The 26,772-nt window shown below is 42.7% G+C and overlaps 2 protein-coding genes across 5 annotated transcripts in view; one reads left to right on the forward strand and one right to left on the reverse strand.

The window, feature by feature from the left end:
* Positions 1-19,735, forward strand: part of PLA2G7 (phospholipase A2 group VII) — a 26,401-nt gene extending 6,666 nt beyond the window's left edge. For 2 of the 4 annotated variants that reach the window (XM_069975853.1, XM_069975854.1), the window contains exons 2-12: positions 3,034-3,146; positions 3,591-3,743; positions 4,977-5,127; positions 12,172-12,268; positions 12,454-12,522; positions 13,666-13,822; positions 14,212-14,325; positions 16,602-16,693; positions 17,364-17,534; positions 17,996-18,144; positions 18,324-19,735. In XM_069975853.1, coding sequence (XP_069831954.1) covers positions 3,087-3,146; positions 3,591-3,743; positions 4,977-5,127; positions 12,172-12,268; positions 12,454-12,522; positions 13,666-13,822; positions 14,212-14,325; positions 16,602-16,693; positions 17,364-17,534; positions 17,996-18,144; positions 18,324-18,436 — 1,326 coding nt within the window. In that variant the 5' untranslated portion in view covers positions 3,034-3,086 and the 3' untranslated portion in view covers positions 18,437-19,735. The remainder of the gene's footprint in view (positions 1-3,033; positions 3,147-3,590; positions 3,744-4,976; positions 5,128-12,171; positions 12,269-12,453; positions 12,523-13,665; positions 13,823-14,211; positions 14,326-16,601; positions 16,694-17,363; positions 17,535-17,995; positions 18,145-18,323) is intronic. The other 2 variants (XM_069975855.1, XM_069975852.1) reach the window with 1 other exon arrangement.
* A 2,236-nt stretch (positions 19,736-21,971) lies between these two features.
* TDRD6 (tudor domain containing 6) overlaps positions 21,972-26,772 on the reverse strand; it is a 28,190-nt gene continuing 23,389 nt past the window's right edge. Inside the window, exons 11-14 of the mRNA XM_069975861.1 lie at positions 26,253-26,327; positions 25,942-26,049; positions 25,088-25,153; positions 21,972-22,314 (exon numbers count right to left, since the gene is read on the reverse strand). Coding sequence (XP_069831962.1) covers positions 22,256-22,314; positions 25,088-25,153; positions 25,942-26,049; positions 26,253-26,327 — 308 coding nt within the window. The 3' untranslated portion in view covers positions 21,972-22,255. The remainder of the gene's footprint in view (positions 22,315-25,087; positions 25,154-25,941; positions 26,050-26,252; positions 26,328-26,772) is intronic.

Below are 26,772 nucleotides of genomic sequence, written 5' to 3' on the forward strand. Positions count from 1 at the left end.
ATACTCACATCTATATCATACCTCACTGTTACACTACATACACAGATAGTACTCACATCTATATCATACCTCACTGTTACACTACATACACAGATAGTACTCACATCTATTTCATACCTCACTGTTACACTACATACAGGTAGCGGTCACATCTATATCATACCTCAGTACCTCACATATTCAGTACTACACACTGAAAATCACTGACAAAATCCCACCTATATAATAAGTGGACATGAGTACATTATATGTGCAAAAGAACACACTACTGAAAACATGTAGATTAAAACTTACCAATTTTATTAGATATGCATTAAAACCGGTGGTCCAAAATATAGGTCAATAAATAGTGTAAGATACAGCACTATACAAATAAATAAATAAAGTAGTGTGTTTACCAACTTGTGCAATGACACACTGTACCCCTCACAGTATATATGTCTTAGGTGCCACTATACTATACTATATCTAAGACATATATACTGTGAGGGGTACAGTGTGTCATTGCACAAGTTGATAAACACACTACTTTATTTATTTATTTATTTGTATAGTGCTGTATCTTACACTATTTATTGACCTATATTTTGGACCACGGTTTTAATGCATATCTAATAAAATTGGTAAGTTGTAATCTACATGTTCTACACTGGTAGTGCTCACATCTATATCATACCTCACTGTTAAACTACAAACAGGTAGTACTCACATTACACATTGTTACACTACACACAGGTAATACTCACATCTATATCATACCTCACTGTTACACTACACACACAGTTAGTACTCACATCTATACCATACCGCACTGTTACACTACCAGCATATACCCCTTGATTGTTCATTATGGCACACTTGATGTGCACTTGATGTGCACTTATCATGGTCTTTGTTATATGAAGTTGCATGATTGCACCGTTTTTATGCTACACAAGCAGTTATTGCTTAGCAAAACACCTATATTTACTATAGCTGCCACTTCTGACCATTGTTGACCATTGTATCAGTGGTCACCCAGCTTTCCTAGACGTTGATAAGACTTGTAATTGTTGGAATTAAGTATTAGAGATGAGCGCAACTCGAGCATGCTGGAGTCCGATCATGCATTTGATTAGACCTATGGCTATATCCATGTTTTCCAGGACTCCCTATGGCTGCATCCAACTTCTTCGGTCATCGGTAATCGCATGCTGCATGATTGGACTGCTCAAGTTGTGCTAATCCCTACTAAGTGTAGAATGCACTTCAGTTTGCTGTGAGTGTGCCCCTCATAGGTATATAGGTTGATGTCAGTGCGCCCCCTGATGTGTACATAGGTTTGATTCCCCCCTCTCCTGATGTGTAGGGCTCGGCCTCCGCTCTCCAGGGCACATAAAGCTTTTGTGCAGTTCAGCTGTATGATGTGCTTTGTTCTGTGTGAATGTGCAGCCGCCTGGGCCCTAAACATCACATGACTCCACATCTATAATGTTCTTTTCCTGGCAAAGCACATTGACATTGACGTCGGATACATTCAGCTGTTTAGTGGGTACATCAGACGTACAGAAACATTTCCCAGTCCAAAAACATCTTTATTCTCACATGAAATCCCTTTTATTGCAGCTTCGTATTTTGATTGACTCTATAGCTGATCAAGAATCATCTGACTATTGTCTATAAAAGCGTCTACTCCAATAATCTGGATTGCTATGGCAAAAAAAAACAAAAAACATCTAGAGGCCCAAAGGTTCCCCCTCACTGTCTTAGACTATTATAGTCTCCAGGAAGAGATGGAGTAGATGGTGGACCCGGTAACATGTCTAATGGAACAAAAATATGCATGCCATTAATACAGTTTTTTTTTTTTTAACTTTGGATCAATAAAAAGCAGATCAAAAAAATTCTGGCCTATAGGCACAACAGGCCTATTAATGCTGAGCTTCATAAGTTCACTGCATGCAGCAACGTGTTAGGATCATAAGAAAGGATTAGTAAATAAAAGCTGAGTCACGTCTCCCGGGGTTGTGTTCTATACAGGTTATAATAAGTGTATAATAATAACAATAAAGTTTCAGTCTTGTGTTTGTACAGACTTCCCAAATCCAGCATGAATGGACTCTGTAGATCACAGGTGTCAAGCCTGAGGCCCTCCAGCTGACTATAGCTGTCCAGGCATAATGGGTATTGTAGTTTTGCAGCAGATGGAGGGCCGCAGGTTTGACACCTGTCCCCTAGATCAATATATGTCAGTCTGCTATATTATAGGGCTTCATATATGCCCTTAATCCTTTGTAAGAAATGCCCTTTATTTGTAATAGGGTGGTGGTGGTAGTAGGGTGGTCAAACATACAGTATCGTCCCTCCCTTTTACATTCTATGGGAAGATACACAGATAGATGCAGAAAGACCAAATGCGCACCTGTCAATTTGTTGCAGTCAAAGACATTAAATCCCTTGGGATCGGTGGGGAAAACACTTGTCTATACTAAGTAATGCAAAGGATCAGTTTATTGGGCCAAGATTAGGAATAGTGTTGAGCGCATTTGCCGATCTGTTTGGGTTCGAAAAGGTTCTCCAAATGTGAACACATGCCTTTTGGCTCCGGGTGTTTGAAGGGGTTAGTTGCCGCTATAGGGCTGCCAGGAGAACATGGATATGGCCTACGGCCGTATCCATGTTTTCCAGGACTCCCTAGGGCGGCATCTAACTTATCCAGATGGTGTGAGTCAGGTGCTGTGTGTTTAGTTTCGGAGATCATTACCAAACCCAAACAGATCGGCAACTCCGCTCAACACTAATTAGGAATTGAACCCTCTGGTAATCAGCTGTGATTGCCGAGAGGAAACTGTAAGTGGCGGCCACTGCAGGAGAAATGTGGCATTGCATGGCATCCATTCAAATGAATAGACAACCATAAGACATTCAGTGTTAGTTCACCTAACCACATGGTGAGAACCTACACTTAGAATCTCAGTGTGACAATTCAGCTATATTTGGGGGCACCTTGTTATGGTTGTCAGTGTAACCAGTACATGTAATAATGCATTACAGGGCCCCCTGTCATCCTGGCGCTGTACAAGTAGCCTTGGTGAAGAGTGTATTGAATGGCCCATGTCATAAGATTCTCACGACTATCGGTGAATTCCTCCCGATTCCTGCACTGGGTGAGAAATGTGTTTTCCATAGCTGCTATGTAACGTCTTTATATGTAGGATTATTAATACTAGAGGCAGTAACACTCAGGATATTGGGATAGTGTCTAAACATAGAAGGTGTCCCATGTTCTATGTACAGTATGTGCTATAATTTGTCCATAGAGAAAAGTACTGTATATGGGCAATAGTGTGTAAAGAAGTTTACAAGTTATGGGGTTTATGTTCACATGGTGCAGTTATGATGCAGATTTTGCACTATTATAGCCCCAATGTTGCGCTTAAACTTATACGAAGTCTATGGATTTTTATTGGTTAAAGTGAAGCTATACTGTGTTTTTTTTTAAATAACAGATGCATTTACTTCATATATATAAAGGCTCTGCTATCTGAGCTCATATATGACCTATATGTGTAGGGGGATGTGGTTCTTCATAATTCATATTTCTTTTCCAGGTTGGGAAAAAGTCTCCATCCACCCACTCTGTGACGCACGGTCTACCACCGGCCATGGGGAGTTACAGCAGTGTCCAGTTCTGCGGGATACCCCAAGGGAAGGGGCCCCATACTGTGGGCTGCACTGACTTGATGAGCGACCACTCCATTCAGGTATAAGATACATAAAATGAATGAATAACCTTAGGCTATGTTCACACTTGGTAAAAGACCGGCCGTTCCATGACCCGGCCAGGTCAAGGAACGGCCGCTCTCAGAAAAGATCAAGTTGATCTTTAGCGCCGCTGAGTTCTGATGCGGGTGCATCTGTGCGCGCCTGCATCAGAATTCTCCACTGCACACAATGGAGCGAGCGGCCAGAGCCGCAAGCTCCATTGTGTGAACTGACGGGGTTTTCTGCAGCCGCTACTCATTGAATGGCGGCCACAGAAAACTGACATATCAGTTTCTTGTGGCGACTCTAGGTACCCCAGCCGGAGTGTATAGTATGTGGATACACTTCGGCCGGGATTCTCTCTGCCTGCAGCACAACGTAGGCGGTGATTACCGCGGAACTTGCGTTGTGTGAACATGGCCTTATAATGTGAACAGTAAATGAAATGGTGGTACGCAAGTACGACCATCACTCTATTCAAATGGAAGACTCAGGGCCCTGCTCTCAAGGGTGCGGGGGTCCTTTGCAATCAGATACTTATTTCCAATCCTGTAAACATGGGATAAGTGTTATAGATTGGAATACCCATTTAAGATACAGGACACAAGAGGAATCTGTTTTATTTTATTCCCTTCCCTCCATGTCAGCAATGGCAAGGGTGCATCTATATAGGAAGAATGAGTTGTTGGTGGAAAGAGTGTTTATCCAAACGCTATAAAAGGTACATGACCACTTACATCTTTGTTTTAGGACCCCCCTCTCCTATATGTATGTCCCTATACATACACCGTACTATTACTGGCTCAGTCCCTGTGCATAGTCACAAGTTGTGATTACACAATCTATATGGTAAATGTCACGTAACATTATTGCTTATAATAAAAGAATGAGGAAGAGAATAAGATTAGGAAGGACAACAGCTGATGTGGGTAAGAACATGAGAGAAATCACAGCCTTTATTTATAGGTAGGATTGAATGTGCATACTATTACATACCTATCATGCAGTACAATGACCGATGCCAGACACACCTCACCCAGGTATGTATCAGGCCGGTTTGTAGTCAAGGAACATCCTACATTGAGTTGCTATTATTATTCACACACATTCCTGGAGATGTCATTGGAGGTTGTTATAAATAGAGATATGAGAAATAAAATAGTCATCGTATCGGGAAATAGGGATTTTAGTAAATGTTGGTCTAATCTGAGTGGCTCCTTCTTTATGTGCAGGGAAGCTTCTTCCGGTTATATTACCCCTGTGTGGACAGTGATGAGTACGAGGATGCTGTGTGGATCCCTAAGAGGGAATACTACCTGGGACTGGCAGACACGCTCAGGCTCAACCGCACCATTGTGGATTTCATCTTCAGCCATTATTTTGGTAAGGTTTATAAGACGCATCTGTACTGTTTCCAGGGATAAAAAGTTTTATAGCCCCGGTTTATTGTTACGTTTACACTAGGATTTCCAGTGCATAGCCATTTCCTTATATAGTGGTGCCTTGGATTATGAGCATAATTTCTTCCGGGACCATGCTTGTAATCCAAATCCACTCTTAGGCTATGTTCCCACAGCATATGAGACCGGCCGTTCCGTGACCCGGCTGGGACACGGAATGGCCGATCTCTGAAAAGATCATCTCGGTCGGTACTGAAGTACCCGCCGGATGATCTTTCGGGGCGCAGAGTTCGGATGCGGGCGCATCCATGCGCGCCTGCATCAGAACTCCCACAACACACTATGGAGCTTGCAACTGGAGGCGCTCGCTCCACAGTGCGCACTGACATGGCTTTCTGCGGCCGCTATTCAATGAATGTCAGTTCTTTGCGGCGCCGTGAGGGATCCCAGCTGGAGTGTATACTATGTTTATACTATGTGTATCCCATAGACTGCTATGTAGCGTATATTTCTGTAATAATCACGGCCATGGTTTTACAAACATACATGTTGTGTGAACATAGCCTTAAACCAAAGCAAATTTTCCCATAAGAAATCACTGGTATGCAGACAATTGGTTCCACACCCCCAAAAATAATGTTTTTTTTTTAATTCTGAATGACATGTAGAACAGATGAAACAAACAATGAGAAACAGCTGAATTTGTGATATTATAGATTACTGTACAGTATAGCTATCAGCATGTGGAGTATAATGTATAGTAAGAGCATAAACCTGAAAAACAGCGGCAGTTTGTAGAATGGAGATGCAGATCCCCATAATGCAGTAGCGTAGTACAACAGGCTAGAAAAGAGAAGCAGGGCTGCTGTCAGAGGTCTATGTGGTCACATGACAGCAATGGGGGAGGGTTTTGTGTTCAGCATGGACCAATCAGGAAGTGAGAATCACAGAGCTGTGCAGGAGGACAGTGACAGAAACTTTTCTATACAGCAGTGTGAATGGCTAAGTGTAAGTGTAGGCACATTATAGCAGCAGTTTGTATAGCTGAGTGTGAGTGTAGGCACATTATAGCAGCAGTGTGTATAGCTGAGTGTGAGTGCAGGCACATTATAGCAGGAATGGAGAGGATGGAAAACACAAGGGCTGAGAAACTGCAGGGAGTATGAAGGAATGAGCAGGGCAGATGTGGGCACATACATGCAGCCCTCTCTGTCCGGGGAGAGAGGGGTTACAGCTATGAAGAGATTACCTCCACGGTCCTGTCGCCTGATGTAAGCCCCAGTCTGAAGTGGATCTGCTATGATTTGGAAGGTGAGGGAGACTTCCTGGGTCAGAGTACAGTGCTGTAGACCCCGCTATGCAGACATGCCCCTCCCCCACTTCCGCTCCCACGCAGTACAGGGAGCTTTTAAACCAAAGCAATGCTCTTAAACCAAGTTAAAATTTTTGAAAAACACTGAGCTCTTCTTGCAAAACGCTCTTAATTCAAGTTACTCTTAAAGCGACTCTGTACCCACAATCTGTCCCCCCCAAACCACTTGTACCTTCAGATAGCTGCTTTTAATCCAAGATCTGTCCTGGGGTCCGTTCGGCAGGGGATGCAGGTATTGTCATCAAAACAACTTTTAATCCTGCAGCGCTGTGTCTAACAGCCGGGGCTTACATTTGTATATGCATTAGGCTGGCACACCCTCTCCGTCCTTCCTCCCCACCCTCCTCATCATTAGGAATGCTCCAGGCTGATTGCTTCCTATTCCCCACCTGTGTGCATAATGAACATGGGCTGGATCGTTTATACACCTGTGCAAAGCTCAAACAGCAGTAAATGTTCCTGGATCATTCCTTATGATGAGGAGGGTGGGGAGGAAGGACGGAGAGGTGGTGCCAGCCTAATGCATATACTAATATAGGCCCCGGCTGTTAGACACAGCGCTGTAGGATTAAAAGTTGTTTTTGTGACAATAAAGAAAGACCTGCATCCCCTGCCGAACGGACCCCAGGACAGATCTTGGATTATAAGCAGCTATCCGAAGGTACAAGTGGTTTGGGGGGTCAGATTGTGGGTACAGGGTCGCTTTAAGCCAAGGTACCACTGTATTCTCACCGCACACAATATTATTACCACAGATATGTCTTTTGGATCTGTATTGTAAAGAAGTGAATTGACTGGATAAAATTGCAACCAGCTGGATCATACGCCTGTAATCACATTTTACTCTCCCATTTATCTCCCTATATTATCGCCTTCTGTTACTGACTAAATACAGTATACTAAGGCTAATATTACAAGGGGCACGAAATCTTACCTTAGCATGACTACCACTATTACACCACATAGTGACTACATAATACAGCTTTACTGTTACTAAAGAGAACTCGCTATATATAGCTATACTGTTACTAAAGAGGACACACTATATACAGCTATACTGTTACTAAAGAGAACTTGCTATATACAGCAATACTGTTACTAAAGAGACCACACTATATACAACTATACTGTTACTAAAGAGGACACACTATATACACCTATACTGCTACTAAAGAGAACTCGCTATATACAGCTATACTGTTACTAAAGAGGTCACACTATATACAGCTATATTGTTACTAAAGAGAACTCGCTATATACAGCTATACTGTTACTAAAGAGAACTCGCTATATACAGCTATACTGTTACTAAAGAGGTCACACTATATACAGCTATATTGTTACTAAAGAGAACTCGCTATATACAGCTATACTGTTACTAAAGAGAACACACTATATACAGCTATACTGTTACTAAAGAGGACACACTATGTACAACTATACTGTTACTAAAGAGACCACACTATATACAGCTATACTTTTACTTAAAGCGACTCTGTCCCCCCCCAAACCACTTGTACCTTCGGATAGCTGCTTTTAATCCAAGATCTGTCCTAGGGTTCGTTTGGCAGGTGATGCAGTTATTGTCCGAAAAACAACTTTTAATCCTGCAGCTCTGTGTCTAACGGCTGGGGCTTACATTTGTATATGCATTAGGCTGGCACACATTCTCAGTCCTTCCTCCCCACCCTCCTCATCATTAGTAATGCTCCAGGAACATTTACTGCTGTTTGAGCTTTGCACAGGTGTATTAACGATCCAGCCCATGTTCATTATACACACAGGTGGGGAATAGGAGGAAATCTGCCTGGAACATTCCTAATGATGAGGAGGGTGGGGAGGAAGGACGGAGAGGGTGTGCCAGCCTAATGCATATACAAATGTAAGCCCCGGCCATTAGACACAGCGCTGCCGGATTAAAAGTTGTTTTTATGAAAATAACTGCATCCCCTGCCGAACGGACCCCAGGACAGATCTTTGATTAAAAGCAGCTATCCGAAGGTACAAGTGGTTTAGGGGGGACAGATTATGGGTACAGAGTCGCTTTAAGACACACTGTATAAAGACCAACAGTTCCCCCATTTAAAGGGGTAGTGCGGCGGTAAAAAATTATTCACAGAATAACACACATTACAAAGTTATACAACTTTGTAATGTATGTTATGTCTGTGAATGGCCCCCTTCCCCGTGTCCCACCACCCCCACCCGTGTACCCGGAAGTGTAGTGCATTATACATACCTGATCCGTGCCGACACGTGTCCGCCATCTTGTGCCAAACGTCATCTTCGGCCGGCCGGCCCGAACACCTTCGATCTTCCCGAGTGCTCGGCCAAACGCGGCTCAGCGGCTGATGACGCGGCCGCGTGATCAGCCGCTGAGCCGCGTTTGGTCAAGCACAGTTATGCTCAGCCAATCGCGGCTGAGCAGCTGATGACGCGGCCGGCACTCGGGAAGATCGAAGGTGTTCGGGCCGGCCGGCCGAAGATGATGTTTGGCACAAGATGGCGGACGCGTGTCGGCACGGATCAGGTATGTATAAAGCACTACACTTCCGGGTACACGGGTGGGGGTGGTGGGACACGGGGAAGGGGGCCATTCACAGACATAACATACATTACAAAGTTGTATAACTTTGTAATGTGTGTTATTCTGTGAATAATTTTTTACCGCCGCACTACCCCTTTAAGGGCCTTAGCCATGTGACATTACATGGCACTAGGGGTATTTTGCTTCAGGGACCCTCCGCTCTGAGCTGTATGAATGGTGAAGCACATGCAGCACATTTGCTAAGGACAAAATAAGAGGAAATTGCCATACAACAGGTTTCCTAATAGCGAATGTATTTGGAAAGTGGGACTATACTTTAAAGAAGTATTCTGATCTTGTGTAAGCTGAATTTACTTTATTGCACTTTGTTTTCTTTTCTTACCATTTTATTTTCTGTGAACAGTCATCTTCAACCTGTATCTTCCCAGCTGCTGCAAACCTATAATCCTGCATGCCCTGACAGCCAGCTTGCCAAGAGTTAAGGTTTGGCAACAGCCGGAGAGCCACAGGTTGATGAATACTGTTGTTCCTGGGTTGAATTGGACTGTTGGCAGTTGTGTTAAACTTTTTTAGAACAAAAGTTTTTATAAACACGGTCAGAATTCTATTTTGGTGCCTTCTTTGGTGCCGGGGGTCTTCTCTTTGGTTAAGCAGATGTGTAATTACTATATATCCTTTCTGAAACACATAAACCCATGTAATTTTCTGGTGGTCTTATTGCGGGTCACATGGCCCAGTTATAGTAACAAAATGTATGGATGCAGCAGAGCTGGAATGAAACAGATGGCTCTGTAGGACTAGAGAAGGCAAGTGTGCAGTGCCAAAAAATGGAGTTCTTCTTTAAAATCCGTATAGCAATAGAGATTTAAAAGTATTATCCAGATTTATAAAACTAGTGGTCTAATTTTTAGCATAGGCTATCAGTATTAGGTTAGTAGGGGTTTTGAGCATTTCTGAGCTCTACCCTCACTCCCCCCAGTCTAATACCAATGGTGTACCCTGACTATAAGCAATTCATTACCACTGGACGACCCCTTTAAGACTAAGTTTACCCATGAATCCCATGTAATTATTTACATTGGGCAGCTTAATACTCCTGGGCAGGGAGACCTTTGTTCCCCTTCACAGCTCTGTGAGTCTAGGGAAATTACATCTGTTCTGAGTAAAAATGGCATTATTGTCTGGCTCTTACTTCCCCAAGACCACATCATATAGTTCACAGTTCACTTACATTGTTTTCCTCCATTGCATGGTACAGGCTCAGCAGTGTAAGTTTCGACTTGAGTTGGACGTTGACTTGGGACATCGCTGTCACCTCAGTCAGCTGATTGGTGAGGGTGCAGGGAGTATGATATTAATGGTCTATCCTAAGGATAGTCTGTCAGTATAAAAACCCCATATCCAGTAAGAAGAGACATTACAAACAGAAATGATCGAACCTCAAGAACGCTCTGGTTTGTCCAAACCCGAATGCTCAGAATTTGATTTAGTAGCTGAAGAAATTGGATGTTGCCATAGGCCATATGCATGTTTTTCTGGACTCCCTAGAGCTTCATCCAACTTCTTCAGCCGCTGGTAACCCAATGCTGAACATTCGGCTTCAAACTAACCTAATTACAAACCTACCTGCACATTATATTATTAATGGGATATCCTTGGGCCTGACAAAGACCTGTGTCTCTGCATCAGCCGTAATAGAGAAGGGGGCTGGCTTAGCTATTGACCTCAGGAATGTCCCATCTTGGCCAGTGATTGGCAGCAGGTCCTACTCCAAGATGCTCTTTTCTGAAGCTGAAAGAAGAGAGAAGATCTGAGGACTGGTCAGAGGTGAATGGGTGCAGCGAGTGACCTGGGCTTGATTATTTATATATATAATATACACTCACCGGCCACTTTATTAGGTGCACCATGCTAGTAACGGGTTGGACCCCCTTTTGCCTTCAGAACTGCCTCAATTCTTTGTGGCATAGATACAACAAGGTGCTGGAAGCTTCCTCAGTGATTTTGGTCCATATTGACATGATGGCATCACACAGTTGCCGCAGTTTTGTCGGCTGCACATCCATGATGCGAATCTCCCGTTCCACCACATCCCAAAGATGCTCTATTGGATTGAGATCTGGTGACTGTGGAGGCCATTTGAGTACAGTGAACTCATTGTCATGTTCAAGCAGAAATCGAGACTCATCAGACCAGGCAACGTTTTTCCAATCTTCTACTGTCCAATTTCGATGAACTTGTGCAAATTGTAACCTCAGTTTCCTGTTCTTAGCTGAAAGGAGTGGCACCCGGTGTGGTCTTCTGCTGCTGTAGCCCATCTGCCTCAAAGTTCGACGTACTGTGCGTTCAGAGATGCTCTTCTGCCTACCTTGGTTGTAACGGTTGGCTATTTGAGTCACTGTTGCCTTTCTATCAGCTCGAACCAGTCTGCCCATTCTCCTCTGACCTCTGGCATCAACAAGGCATTTCCGCCCACAGAACTGCTGCTCACTGGATGTTTTTTCTTTTTCGGACCATTCTCTGTAAACCCTAGAGATGGTTGTGCGTTAAAATCCCAGTAGATCAGCAGTTTCTGAAATACTCAGACCAGCCCTTCTGGCACCAACAACCATGCCACGTTCAAAGGCACTCAAATCACCTTTCTTCCCCATACTGATACTCGGTTTGAACTGCAGGAGATTGTCTTGACCATGTCTACATGCCTAAATGCACTGAGTTGCCGCCATGTGATTGGCTGATTAGAAATTAAGTGGTAACGTGCAGTTGGACAGGTGTACCTAATAAAGTGGCCGGTGAGTGTGTATATATATATATACTGTATATATTGTTCTTTTCCTATTTCCCCACTTCCTTGGCAGCATGTTAGTTTTTAGTGATTATCCCTTTTATTTAAAATCCATATTGCCTAAACACTAAATGTTACGAGCTGAAATAAAATATAAAAAAGTACATAGTGAGAAACAAGATGTCACACAGCAAAGTCCGCAAAAATATCATCCGGCTCCTGGAATGTAGTAAAACTAAAAACTGTAATAAAACACACTGCATCCCCCTGGATCAAATGGAGCGGCATCCTCACAGATGATGTGTCTCTCTTTTTTTTGTAGGTTCTGTAAAGTGTCCGGCAAAGTTGAACGCACCTTTCAAGCCTGGAGAAGAGAAATATCCTGTGGTTATATTCTCCCATGGTCTGGGAGCTTTCAGGTAACATACTGTATATATAATGTGCTCTACCTTTTTAGTGTGGCCAGGGACGTCCTCAGAGATTCTTCCTTAATCTACTCTGTGAAAGTAATCCAGTGTTAAATCCAAGTTAAAAGACAAATGCAGACAGTGGCTTTGCTATGTTATCTGCTTCGTGTCATCCTTCTCCTGTCTTATTTCCGCAGGACCCTGTATTCTGCCATCTGCATTGGATTGGCCTCACATGGATTTGTAGTTGCTGCTGTGGAGCACAGGTAACTATAGTCCCGCACTATAGTATAGTAGGGTGCAGCCATTACTCTTTTGGGTTATATTCTGCATACACAAGGGCAGTCACTGCCAGCAAATCCACCACTGACATATCTAAAGTGTATGGGGGCCTTCTGCTTCCTCCCTGACAGCTGAACAGTCACGCATGTTAGATTTCAGCTGCTCAGTACTTTCGTTTTCAGGGAGATAAGCCGCGTCCATCTCTCTGCTCAGAGTATGCACATTCAGCAGAGCCGAGAGTGCATGTGTCCAGCAGGATTGGAAGTGATAGTCGTCGGATGACCCATATCTAAAGTGTACAGTCCACTTTAGTTTGTAAGGCATCTGCCAGGTGGTGATTTGGCCCAATACAATGAAACTTCTTTGCATCTGCATTGATAATTGGTGGTCTTCTCAAAGAACATGACCAGTATAGTATATGGTAGAACCAAAAATCTGCCCAGGTAATCTGGTCTGGATAAGGCAGGTCATCTGAATAAGGAAGGGGGGTCTTCTGGAGAGGTCTCACTAGGTATATATCTGTAGCCATGATGTGCTTACCCTTTTATTAAACAAAATCTTTTTTTAATATACTGATAGGTGGCACTGTAGAAGTAACAGTATAAACTTTGCATAAACTGAGGCTTTCACTGTCTACATGTTTTAGTGATTAAATCTGACACTTTTGATTTTGTGAATGGAGGGCATTGTTGAAAACCAAGGGGGACATTTTTTTTTTTAATAAACATCATCTGATGTTTATTTTTGGTAACCATGTACTTAATTTCACCTGGCATAAAGCTTTTTGGGTTCATTTTGGGCCTAATAATCAATTTATTTTGGGCATATTCATCACTTGTACATCTTATTCCACTGCTTCAAATAGAAGCAGAGGAATAAGATGTAGTGACCGCAAATATCTTTCCTGTTTTTCTCTTAATTCCTCATACATGGGTTGACCTAATACTATAACTGTGAAAGATTTACAACAACACAAGCTCTACTTACTATAAGCAATGGAGGAAATGTGACTAAAGTGAATGCACCGGTTATATCTATGGGTAGATCGGCCTGCATAAAGTTTCTTGCTTAGCAAATAAAGGTTTTCACATTACTCTATAAGGAGTCTTTTATGCTGTATTTGACAGAGATGAATCTGCATCGGCAACGTTTTATTTCAAAGAGCACTCATCCACTGACAGCTGTGAGGAGGAGCAGGAGGAGTGTGACCCTCTGGAGGAGGTCTGGCTGTACAACAGGACTCCGAAACCAGGAGCCGATGAGTTTCCTCTTCGATTTGAGCAGGTATGGGGGCAAATTTATCATTCACATAACCACTCGAGTATGGGTACATGTACATCTACTTTCTTAGCGATATTGGACCTTATAAAATTGACTTTTTATTAATCAAGTGTCAAGGAGGCAGGGCCTAATTGCTCAAGTGCCTCATCTGGAACACCTCCCTGATGGCCTTTACTTCCCACCTAGCACCCTGTATATTAATCAAGGAGGAGCTAGGAGGTGTGCCAGGTTGTGGCACTTGATCAGCTTGGCCCCACCTTCTTGACACTTGGTTGAAAAAAAGCTTTTGGATATTTTACCATTCATTCCAAATCAGCTGCTGAATGTAGTCTAGCTGTTACTCCACTCTGGATACTTCCATTATTGATTCTCACTATGTTATTTCTATATAGGTTCAGAAGAGAGCAGATGAATGTCTACAAGCCTTAGACCTCATGCTGGATATCAACGCTGGGAAACCGATCACTAACGCATTGCCATCCAACTTCAGCTGGTTGTTGTTAAAGGTGGGTATAGAGGAAATAACACCATGGCCCGAATGTATCTGTCTGCTGTAAACCAAATCTGTTTGGTTTTGCCCATGACAACCAATCACAGCTCACCTTTTATATCTTAATGATTTGGTGTGGTGGTACATTTTAAGGGCATTTTTGTCTGAGATTACCATGTGCTAAAACTGACAAAAATTTATAGTGTTTGTATGTGTGTGTGACCACCGTTTTATAATGAACAGAAGTCCCAAGTCTCCTGTTGAAATGGATTGGTAGTCGCATCTCAGTAGCCTAAGGATCCATTTACACAGAAAGATTATCTGACAGATTATCTGCCAAAGATTTGAAGCCAAAGCCAGAAACAGACTATAAACAGAGAGCAGGTCATAAAGGAAAGCCTGAGATTTCTCATCTTTTCAAATCCATTCCTGGCTTTGGCTTCAAATCTGTCAGATAATCTTTCTGTGTAAATAAACCCTTAGGCTAGGTCCACACTACGTTTTTGCAATTCGCTTTTTTCATTCGCTTTTGCAAAAAACGAATGAAAAAGGATGCAGTTGTGTGCATCCGTTTTGATCCGTTTTTCTATTTACTTCCATTATAAAAAAAAAAAAACGGCTCAAAACGCATCCTTTTTTTAACGTGCACAAAAGTAAGGTCAGCTATGTTTTTGTGTACGTTACAAAAGCGGAATGCATTTTGATCAGTTTTTTTTATAATAGAAGTCAATGGAAAAATGGATCAAAACTGATACACACAACTACATCTGTTTTTTTTCAAAAGCGGATAAAAAAAACGGATTGCAAAAACGTAGTGTGGACCCAGCCTTGCTCTCAAGTCTTCATACCCCTGCTGTTTTCTTTACTTATAGTCTCATACATGCTTTTTTTTTTTTGTTTTTTGTTTTCTTTTTTCCAACAAAATGTTATTAACCCATAGCTGCACCAGGATGTTACTGAACGTCCTCGTGCCGCTATGGGAGTTCAGAGGGGGGTCGCGCAGCAACCCCCCTCTGAACTGCCGCGATCCCGGGTGCCGCATGTAGCCCGGGATCGCGGCTATTAGCGGGCACGTGCCCGCTAATTAAGTACTTAGAAGCAGCTGTCAAAGTTGACAGCTGCTTCTAAATACTTGCTCATCTCAATACCTGGTGGTCTAGTGGGGGGATCGCCCCCCCCCCCCCGCGGCACGATTGCGGGGGGGGGGGGGGCCATCCCCGCATCCATCCCGGGCCGGGGTCTGCGCCGTAGTGCCGCTGATCCCGGCTCGGCATTCTATTGCTTTCGGCTGTAGAAGCCAAAAGCAATAGAACACCGATCTCATGGATTCATGCAGTATAACTATACTGCATGGATCTCTATGAGAGATCAGAGTGCATATACTAGAAGCTTCTAGTATATGTGTAAAATAAAAGAAAAATGTATTTTTAATAACACAAAATCCCCTCCCCTAATAAAAGTGTGAATCACCCCCCTTTCCCCATTTTATTAATAAAAATAAGAAAATAAATAAACAAACATGTTTGCTATCGCCGCGTGTGTAATTGCCCGAACTATTAATTAATCACATTCCTGATCTCACACGGTAAACGGCGTAAGCGCAAAAAAAATATCAGAGTGCAAAATTGCGCATTTTTGGTCGCATCAAATCCAGAATAAATGTAATAAAAAGTGATCAAAAAGTCGTATATGGGCAATCAAGGTCCCGTTCACATCACATCATGCGCAATCAAGGTACCGATCACATCATGGCGCAAAAAATGACACCTTACACAGCCCCATAGACCAAAGGATAAAAGTGCTATAAGCCTGGGAATGGAGCGATTTTAAGGAACATATATTTTCTTTAAAAGGTTTTAATTTTTTACAAGCCATCAAATCAAATAAAAGTTATACATGTTACATATCGTTGTAATCGTAACAACTTAAGGAACATATATAACAAGTCAGTTTTACCCTTGGGTGAACGGAGTAAAAACAACCCCCCCCCCCCCCCAAAATAAAAATAAAACTTTTTTTTTTTCAATTTCACCACACATATAATTTTTTTCTGGTTTCCCGGCACATTTTAGGCAAAAATTACATCTGCCATAGCAAAGTACAATTAGTTGCGCAAAAAATAAGGGCTCATTTGGGTCTCTAGGTGGAAAAATGCAGGCGCTATGGCCTTATATACACGAGGAGGAAAAAACAAAAGCGCAAAAATGAAAACTGGCTGTGTCCCCTAAGGGTTAAGTATCTTTGTTTATTATTGTTAATTTTACATTCTGTTCTCTTTTATTATCTTTCAAGGATTCTATTGATGTTCAAAAAGTAGCGGTAGCCGGACATTCTTTTGGTGCCGCGACAGCAATCAAAGCTCTCGGCAGAGACTCGCGGTTTAGGTAAGAAGCTCTGTAAAGATCAGTTAGAATTACATTTATACCTGGTTAATTACAATGAAATACTTGTACTCTGGGGGTAGTATTATAGTAGTTATATTCCCGTACTAAGGGGACAGTATTATAAAAAGTTATATAAGCACACGCCTTGTAGAAAGCACATAGAGTAAAGAGTGGCACTCACCACGTTGATGCTGTTGTAATGTATTGATGCAGTTTCACAGTGTCAGTCAGGTAGCACATATCGGGGCAGGGAGGGAGGCTGATGCCGATTGCTGTAGACCAATTTGTGCTGCATGTCTCACACTGTGAAACTGCTTAAATAAATTACAACAGCATTAATGTGGTGAGTGCTGCTCTTTATTCTGTGTGCTTTCTACAAGGCTTGTGCTTATCTTCTACATGTAATTCCGGAGTTGGAGCACCCTATGAACTGTTTAGCACCACTTAGCAGGACACACTGCAAGCGGTGAACTCACATCCCATTGTATGCATGTTCCCTTTCCACTGTACAGAACTGACCCCCATTCACTGACAGGAAGCAAAGGTAGTGCCGGCGATCATCTCTTTTACTTGTAAATTATATAAGTTATGCTCCTGTCTTCAGGAGGTAGTATAACCATGCAGAAAGCTTAGCATGATGTGAGCTCACATTAGAATTTGTTGGTTCTAGGTGTGGTGTTGCACTTGATGCCTGGATGTTCTCTTTGAGAGATGAGATATTTTCCACTATCCATCAACCTGTAATATTTGTCAACTCTGAGAAGTTCCAGTGGGTGGACAACGTTCTGCTCATGAAAAAGATGGATTCCACCAGTGTGGATAGGAAGATGATCACCATCAAGTAAGTGTATATTAGTACTTGTCTGCTTTCCATCTGTCAGGTATGTCACGTTGAATACACAAGTAACAAACATGGGCTGCAGACTGCTATCATATTGTCCAATAAAGAGGTGGTCCAGGGACTTACATTTTTGTATATATAAATGATCCCCCGCAGCAGCAGTTGTTATTACTACTCCCTGGTTCCTGTGACATAATAGAGGAGCTATTCTCTAACATGATCCAGGGGGACAATCATTTAGTGAGGTTTCCAGGATTAGAGAGAATAAAGCGGCTTTCTTGCAAATACAGCACCACCCCTATCCTCAGGTTGTGTGTGGTACTACAATTCAGCTCCATTCACTTCAGCAGAACTAAGTCAAAACCACAGTCAAATGGAGCCAAGAGACGTAGTTTCTGGAAGAAAGCAGCAATGTGTTTGTTGTGGTCTTATCTAACCAAGGTAATTTCCTGTCTGTGTAGGGGTAGCGTCCACCAGAGTTTCCCAGACTTCACCTTTCTGACCGGTTACCTGATTGGGAAAATATTCAAGTTGAAAGGAGAAATTGATCCGTATGTGGGGATGGACATCATTATTCATGTTACATTGGCCTTCCTGCAGCGGCATCTAGGTAAGTGCAAGTATATGGGAGAGGGGACATACTGAGACTCCATGAACATGACCAGATGCATCATGGTCTGCAATAGTGAATAATTGCATCTATGGGAAGAAAAAAGCTGAATTTTCTTCTAAAACATAATGGCAGAATTGGTGATAAATACTAATGTCCGATCTTATTTCATCACTCAGGGCTCAACAAAGACTTTAACAGGTGGGACTCTCTCATCGATGGGGACGGAGAATTTGTTATTCCTGGGACCAACCTTGATCTACCTCCAGCACATACCGAAGCCTCCAAGTGACACTCGAAGCAATAACGTACTAACAGCTAAGACGCCCAGAGCCTGTACCTCTTCCATAGATAACTATACCATCATGGTAGGCGAGAGGCATGGAGCCTGTACCTCATATATGAATAACTATTACATCATGAGAGGCACTGAGCCTGTACCTCATATATGGATAATTATACCATTATGGGAGGTGAGTGGCACAGAGCCTGTACCTCACATATGGACAGCAGATTAAGGCATCACCGTACCTCAGGTGCACTTAGACCTCATACATGGATCACGCCATCACCAGAACTGACACATTACATGTTCTGGATCCATTTCTTTACAACATTTATACCTCCTGGATGGTTATGGACTGTGGTGTCTGAAGTTTTACAGTTGGATAGGTATAGCAGTGTGTGATCCCTATGATTCACATTGTGTAGGTTACGAGATTCAGAATGTAAATTATTACCAGTGGGTATTGTTTATCTGCTATTTTATTTAGTTATAATTGGCAATACCAGCTGAACTGTATAGATATTAGTCTGGTATAATTTGGATTCTGACAATGCAACTCTACCCCACCTCGGTGCTTTACACTGCAGCTCTGCTTTCTCTGATTGGCTGCTGTTGTTTGAGCAGGAGCTCAGCACCGTGCAGACAGCTGATTTCTGTTATAAGGTCATCGCTGCACATATCCAATAAACAGGGATATTGGTTATAGCAATGGAGAAGGAGCACAATGCCTGATAGAAGCTTCAACCTCAGCGGGATATATATATATATAATATATATTTTACCAGGACAGCCGCCGCTCTGAATAACGGAGACTTCTCAGATGCCGAATCTGAAGAGTGCTTGAACTATTGCTATAAAGTACACTACTGTAACCAGGGCTGATCTACCAGCAGCTCAGGGATTTATACTATCATCATTGACTGAAGTATTTGATCTTTTGCAATCGACCATTTGAGATATTAATAATAAGACATGATGTCAATCAATGCACTTAACCAATGCCACCAGTTATTATAGGGGAGTATTACAGGAGTCTGTATAGTAAGGTATGGAGAAAGATACTTGTATAGGAGCTGTGCAGGTGACGCTCTGGTGTCTTATGGCTGCCCTTAAAATTAGTCCGCCCGGCCTCATCTGACGTATCATTGCTTCTATGGTCCGCTCTCCATGGAATAGCGATCAGTGTGATCATGTGATAACATGCCACGGCACATGGTAGTTTGCACTTTGACATTTTGCACCCATGTTTTTAATTGTATTGGAAAATTTGTATATATTTGAATAATAAAATCCAATACGGCTTCACTGTTGTCAGGATTCAGTAGGAAAAGTTGAGGAAAGTAATACTGATGGTGTATGTGTCTCTGTGCACACAGCTCTGAGCTTTGAGACTACTCTCACACTGCCATATGTAATACAGGACACACCTGGTATGTATTATAAGCAACTTCTGCTATATATATGCTATAACTCCTGCACAGGCACACAGATACTGTACCAATGAAACACCTTTCTCATCTTGTACACCCCCCACCCCACCTAGTGGTGGAAGCTGATTTTACATGTCTACATGATGGGGCTATGTTCGCACTATTTAAGAACAATGGCTGTTGTTGGATACTGCAGTATCGGCTGGATGAACACAATTTTAATTTAATTGAAATGTGGGCACATTTGGGTGTGACCGCTTTGTAATTAACCATTGAACACAATGTAAAGTATGGCCAGGAGCTGTACTTTACATTGTGCACAGACTACATAGACATGACAATTATTTACTGCCGCCACAGTGAACAATGGCCATAATGCATACAGAGTGTAAACACTACAGCCATTGTCACATTCAATTAAGCACTGTTCGTAAACAACGGTTGTTGTTGCCTCCTCCAACAACGGCCGTTGTTTTGCGAAAAATAGTGTGTGAACGTCCGTGCTCTGGCCGCCTTTTGTGTCTTCCGGCTGCCTGACGTCCTCCTCAATCAATCAGTGGCTGCAGTGGACACCGCACAGGAGACCTGACACATCCTCTATACTACACCACACACAGGACACATCCTCCTCTATACTTCACCATACAGGACACATCCTCCTCTATACTACACCACACAGGACACATCCTCCTCTATACTACACCACACACAGGACACATCCTCCTCTATACTTCACCATACAGGACACATCCTCCTCTATACTACACCACACAGGACACATCCTCCTCTATACTACACCACACAGGACACATCCTCCTCTATACTACACCACACAGGACACATCCTCCTCTATACTACACCACACAGGACATCCTCTATACTACAACACACAGGACACATCCTCCTCTATACTACACCACACGATAGCTGACAGATCCTCGATATTACATGGAACAAGACAGACGTTTGACATGGCAATGCAGTAAACCTAATAGGAGTTTACAATGCAAAGAACCAACTGTGTGGGAGCCCCCACAAAACAGAAGTTCACAAACACCAGCGCTATGCTAGTCTTGCAGCTGTCAGGCTGGGAGTCACCCGCTTCTCTCCACATAATAAATAAGTTACTAATAAATACTAAAGTGCCAAGCGCAAGTAAACATGTACTGTAATACTATAAGTGCAACAATAGGTCTCTTTTTATATAATTGCACTCTGTATGTCCCTATGTAATGGATAAAAGTGAACTACAAATGAATACTAAAATGCCAAGCATAGATATTATGAGCTGTAGTACTTAAAAAGGCAATGATAGAACTCTTTTATAGTTGTACGCTAGATATCACTGTGAAATAGATGAAAGTACCTGTAGAAATCGTGCAGTAAAAACTTCATAGGCGTAGTAGTCCTCCAATGTTGGTGGTAATGGCAGACCGAGATCTGGTAGGTTGGCGTTGCTCCAAGGTCCAATTATGGTGCAGAAACGTGCAATACGTTTCCCAAGCTGTTTGGATAGGGATGCTCCGGCCGGCGGCTAATCCCCCCAGGAAAAAAAGAAGGTTCACGGAACCGAGTGACGTCACTCTCTCCCTCTATGGATTCCTGTAGAGACTCAAAAACCAACGCGTTTCAGCGTTTGCCTTCGTCAGGAGCACCGCCAACCTACCAGATCTCGGTCTGCCATTATAAAAGAGTTCTATCATTGCCTTTTTAAGTACTACAGCTCATAATATCTATGCTTGGCATTTTAGTATTCATTTGTAGTTCACTTTTATCCATTACATAGGGACGTACAGCGTGCAATTATATAGAAAGAGACATATTGTTGCACTTATAGTATTACAGTATATGTTTACTTGCGCTTGGCACTAATAGGAGTTTATCTGATACATGGATAGCCATCTCTCCCCATACATCTTGGTTGTGTGCTTCTGCTTGAGCAAGATAAATAGAAGGCGGACTAGCTGCATAACTTAGCGACACACCATCAATGTCTGACAAAACATCCCTTTATTGTATATGGTTCTTGAATGAGATGTCTGGGGTGCACAGACTTTTGGACCTGTAGTACATACTTGTTAGGAATATATTTATAACATCAATAGAAAAACTTCTCTGCAATAACATTAGTTTAATTATATGCAAAACAAATCTACAAAGCCTCAAATTCACACTTTCTTTAAGGCGTCTTACCAGCAAACATCGGCCGGTGACTGATAACAGCAGAACAGACCGGAAGTAAAGACAAACACATATAACGCAAACCAAGTACAAAATGTATGAAAATAAGATAATGTATAAGGGGCTTCTATCCAAACCAGTATAAGGGGCTTCTATCCAAACCAAAAGTTATTTTTCATGATTCAGAAATAGGGACTGTGGACTCCATGGCTCTTTATTCTTCTATGGAACCAGGGTGCAGTTCTGCCTTCACGTTGCCCTGGGTTTCGGGAGCTGCAAGAAAAACAGTGCACAGAAATAAATGGACATGCATACTAAGGGCAGTGTATAATAGGAATACATCACAGCTGCAAGTCCTGGCTCAAACTCAGGTTATCTGACCCCATACTAAGGTCAGGTTTAGATTTCCATCTGAAATCAGTTCGCAGCCTCAATCAAAGTCCACTCGGTGCCACGGAACAGGGCCAGACAGTTAATTCAAGAAGGGACAATAACTAAAGCAGATGGACATCCAAGAGATACAACTGTCCTGACTGTGGTTTATCAGGTCTTCAACTGGTGTCATTTATTTAGCAGCGTTTAAGCAGAGAAAAAAATTATTGCCTGCAGTATTTTCTTTTGTCTGCTCAGAAACACAGTTTTGTCTGGAGTTGGAAAAAAAATGTCTGACTCCTGCTTTAAATAAATCTTTCGAAATTTGATAATTCAATTTTTATATGAATTTTATAAATGTTCCTCATCAATATATTTTATGTTCTATTAATCTAAGGAGCTTAAAACCAGAAAAACACTTTCTCACATACATTAAGTTAGAAAGGGTGAAGCATTTTCTCCATATTCGTAATAAAGCACCGGCCCTATTAGATGAGGGCGGTCAGGGATAGTTGGGGGTCACTCTTTGGTAGTTTCTGAGTTGGAAGAGTTCATTGTGTGTGTGTGGGGGGGGGAGAGAGAGAGATCTGTGCTGTTCTCTTCCTGGATATTGGTATATAAGACGCAGTGTAATATGAGGATATCCTGTGTAACATACAGGAGGAGCAGCCATACGTAGTGTAGCAGTAACCTCTGTCCTCAATGTGGTGTTTTCTCTCTGGGAGAAGACTGTGTTTCTTCAGTGTGCTATGGCTGCAGCAGACTGTGTGTTTGTGTGTATATATGCGTGCCCTATAGCTGCAGCAGACTGTGTGTGTGTGAGCACTATGGCTGCAGCAGACTGTGTGTGTGTGTGTGTGTGTGTGTGTGTGTGAGCACTATGGCTGCAGCAGGCTGTGTGTGTGTGAGCACTATGGCTGCAGCAGGCTGTGTGTGTGTGAGCACTATGGCTGCAGCAGGGTGTGTGTGTGTGTGAGCACTATGGCTGCAGCAGGCTGTGTGTGTGTGTGTGTGTGTGTGTAAGCACTATGGCTGCAGCAGGCTGTGTGTGAGCACTATGGCTGCAGCAGACTGTGTGTGTGTGTGAGCACTATGGCTGCAGCAGGCTGTGTGTGTGTGAGCACTATGGCTGCAGCAGGCTGTGTGTGTGTGAGCACTATGGCTGCAGCAGGCTGTGTGTGTGTGAGCACTATGGCTGCAGAAGACTGTGTAAGCACTATGGCTGCAGCAGGCTGTGTGTGTGTGTCTGTGTAAGCACTATGGCTGCAGCAGACTGTGTGTGTGTGTGTGTGTGTGTGTGTGTGAGCACTATGGCAGTGAAAAATCCATGAGGGACAGGGGGTGGAGGGATCATAATAAAGAAGAAGGTGGGGCACAGCGGTAGTCAGTGACTGATTGAGCGGGTAATTCCTGTTGGGCCGTGATGATTCAGGAGGGCAGACGCTGACAGAGCTGATGAATCTGGGCCTATGTCTGACCTCTATATCACTATGGCTGACCCTAATTTAGTTAGGGTGCCTTTACACAGAGAGATTTATCTGAGAGAGATTTATCTGAGAGAGATTTTTGAAGCCAAAGCCAGTAACAGACTATAAACAGGGAACAGGTCATGAAGGAAAGACTGAGATTTCTCCTCTTTTCAAATCCATTCCCGGCTTTGGCTTGAAAAATCTTGCAGATAAATCTCTCTGTGTAAAGGCACCCTTAGAAACATAAAATTGTCATCAGGCAAAGACCACATGCTCCATCTAGTCTAGTTTTAAGTTCTTCAGGACATGGAGACTGGCTGCATCCACTGCACGCGCGCACACACACACACACACACACACGAATTTATATCTTTGCCTTATATACTCAGAAGTCATATAGGACATTACACTGAAGCTGCTGAGCCAGTTCTACTTTACACTAGTTTGACAAATAACTCCCCTAGTGTCTGATTGGCCATTTTTAAAGGAGTCGGTCCCTGATAAAATTCCGGAGTCAGAGTTGGAGCTGTGGCTTACCGACTGAACAGCCCTGCGACTGAGCTCCGAGGACAGGGCCTCTGCAAAAGTTTGAACCTAGCCTAATAGCATCCTAGGAGCATGCTTATTGCAGAGTATGCAATAAGCCCAGCACCCAGACCTACAAAAATAAAACCAGTACTGAGCATACAGTATAACACCTCATTTATGTGCCCATAATGCAAATGGGGGGAGGGGGGTGTCTAATATTGGCTCATGGTTTAGCTTGTAAAATGCTAGTAACCTATTACCACTACTGATCAGCTAAAGGGGCCACAGTACTCCAGCAAGCCCTATATCCCCCTTTAGCTGTTTATGACACCACCATTACCACATGCACATGTTAATTAGAAAAACATAGCTGCTTTCTTCTAGAAAGAGCACCACTCTTGTCCTCAGGATGTGTTTGGTATTGCAGCTCAGTTGCTGCAGGGGGGGGGGGGGTGCTGTTTTGGAAAAGAAATTCCTATGTTTTTGAAATCCTGGATGAGATCGCTAAGTGTATGTTCACACAGAGTTCTATGGCACCTATTTGGCGTCTAATAAGTGTAGTTGCTCACAGTACTCAATGGGAAAAATGCAGCCTAATTTTGGATGTTTTACAGACAGAAAAATATCCACAAACAACAAAATCAAAGTTCACACAGCTTCAACATTCTCAACCTTACCTTGGACAGCAAATTCTGACTCAGAAAAGTCCTTCCAGAGTAGCGCGTCCCTGATGGCTACTGGGTCTAGAAAGGACGAGAGAAGAAAACAGTGCTGTAATTTTTAGTTTTTTTGTGTGTCATGGATATAATGTTCTTCGTGTGATATAAATGACAGGTTTTACTTTACGAAATCAAAGCTCCTTTGTAAAGAGAATATTCTATAATTGTGTCGCTACATTCGAAGGCACATAGCATCTTTACTTCTCTAGCACTGCGTGAGCTTGTTTTTTGTGGTACAATTCACCGTTTTCATTGCTATTTGGCTTTTTGATAACTTTTTATGCAATTTTAGGCCAATCCTTTGTTTGCAATATAATAAGCTGCATTGATGATATAATGCAATGGATTATGCTTGTCAATGTAAAATAGACAAGAAGCCCATCAGGCCCTGCCAACAGATTTCCATACATGCCAGGGTCCTCTGTGTACAAAGCAATCCATCAGCATTGTGATCACTGATGGGATGTCTAACAACTCAGCACTACACAGCACATCCAGGCCGCACAGGTAAAACTCCTGTGGCCACACTATAAGATTGCATTCACACGTTCCGTGTTCCGCGCGCAACATAGACATGGAATGCCTGTTATGGACTTCAATGCAGCCTAACTGCATTGTACTATTAGGGTAGACCACATTAAGTGTACAGCTGCAGGAAGGTAACTGTACATTGCAGAATGGAATAGTATTTATTTGCAAAGCTGTTTCATAAGCAAATGAAAACTATCCCCTATAAGTCTAACACCCAACCTAAACATAGCAGAAACAGTATAATAATGTGGTGAGGTTTCTGCCTGAGTAATATAGGTCACCTTCACTGTCGCTGTCCATCTCCTCGAGTGGTTCGTTCAGTTCACTCTCACTGCTGGCTATCAGCACTGGGCACTCTCTGTACATGGTAAAACTTCCCAGCTGGTTACCTGAAAAACAAATGAACAGGACCAATGAATGTGTGGTATTACAGTCTGTGTGTGGTATTACAATTGAGCTCCATTCACTTCAATGGAACTGCACTGCAAAGCACAAACTGCGGACAGGGTAAATGCTGTTTCTGGTAAAAAGCGGTCAAGTCTGGACAACTCCTTTAAGAGAAGAACCAACAGATATACAGCATCAGACTCACCATGCCCTTCTGAAGTTACATCCTCAGAGGTCGGCTCCCACGTGTCCTCTGCCATGACCGCAGCTGCTGCTTGTTCTAAAGAGACAATCATATCATGAGTTTGGAACTATTGTTTACATTCATTCCTCAGTCCTGTGACTGAGACTCATTATGCAAGTCTATGAAACCATCTCATTCCCACAGACACATGCTTCTCTCTCTGCTTGTTTTATTCAAAACCTTTGACAAGTTCCCAGGACATTGTAGAAATGAGTCCAACAGTATCCAATATACTTCAAGGTGTCAAGAATTTATTTCATCACCGAGCCAGATAGATCTGAAAAATAAATGCTGTTGGACTCCTTTCTACATTGCGTTTTCTGGTCAGTGTTGAGATTACCAACCATCCAGCATGCATCCCTCCCTATCTCTCAGCCGCTCTCCTGGACCTGGTTCCATAGTGCTGTGACTTCCATTCACTGATATGCTCTCAGGACATGTGACTTTTTTTTTTCTTTCGTGAAAGGTACACTATATTACA

This window comes from Dendropsophus ebraccatus, chromosome 6, assembly GCF_027789765.1.
Source record: "Dendropsophus ebraccatus isolate aDenEbr1 chromosome 6, aDenEbr1.pat, whole genome shotgun sequence".
In the NCBI taxonomy this organism is placed as follows: Eukaryota; Metazoa; Chordata; class Amphibia; order Anura; family Hylidae; genus Dendropsophus; species Dendropsophus ebraccatus.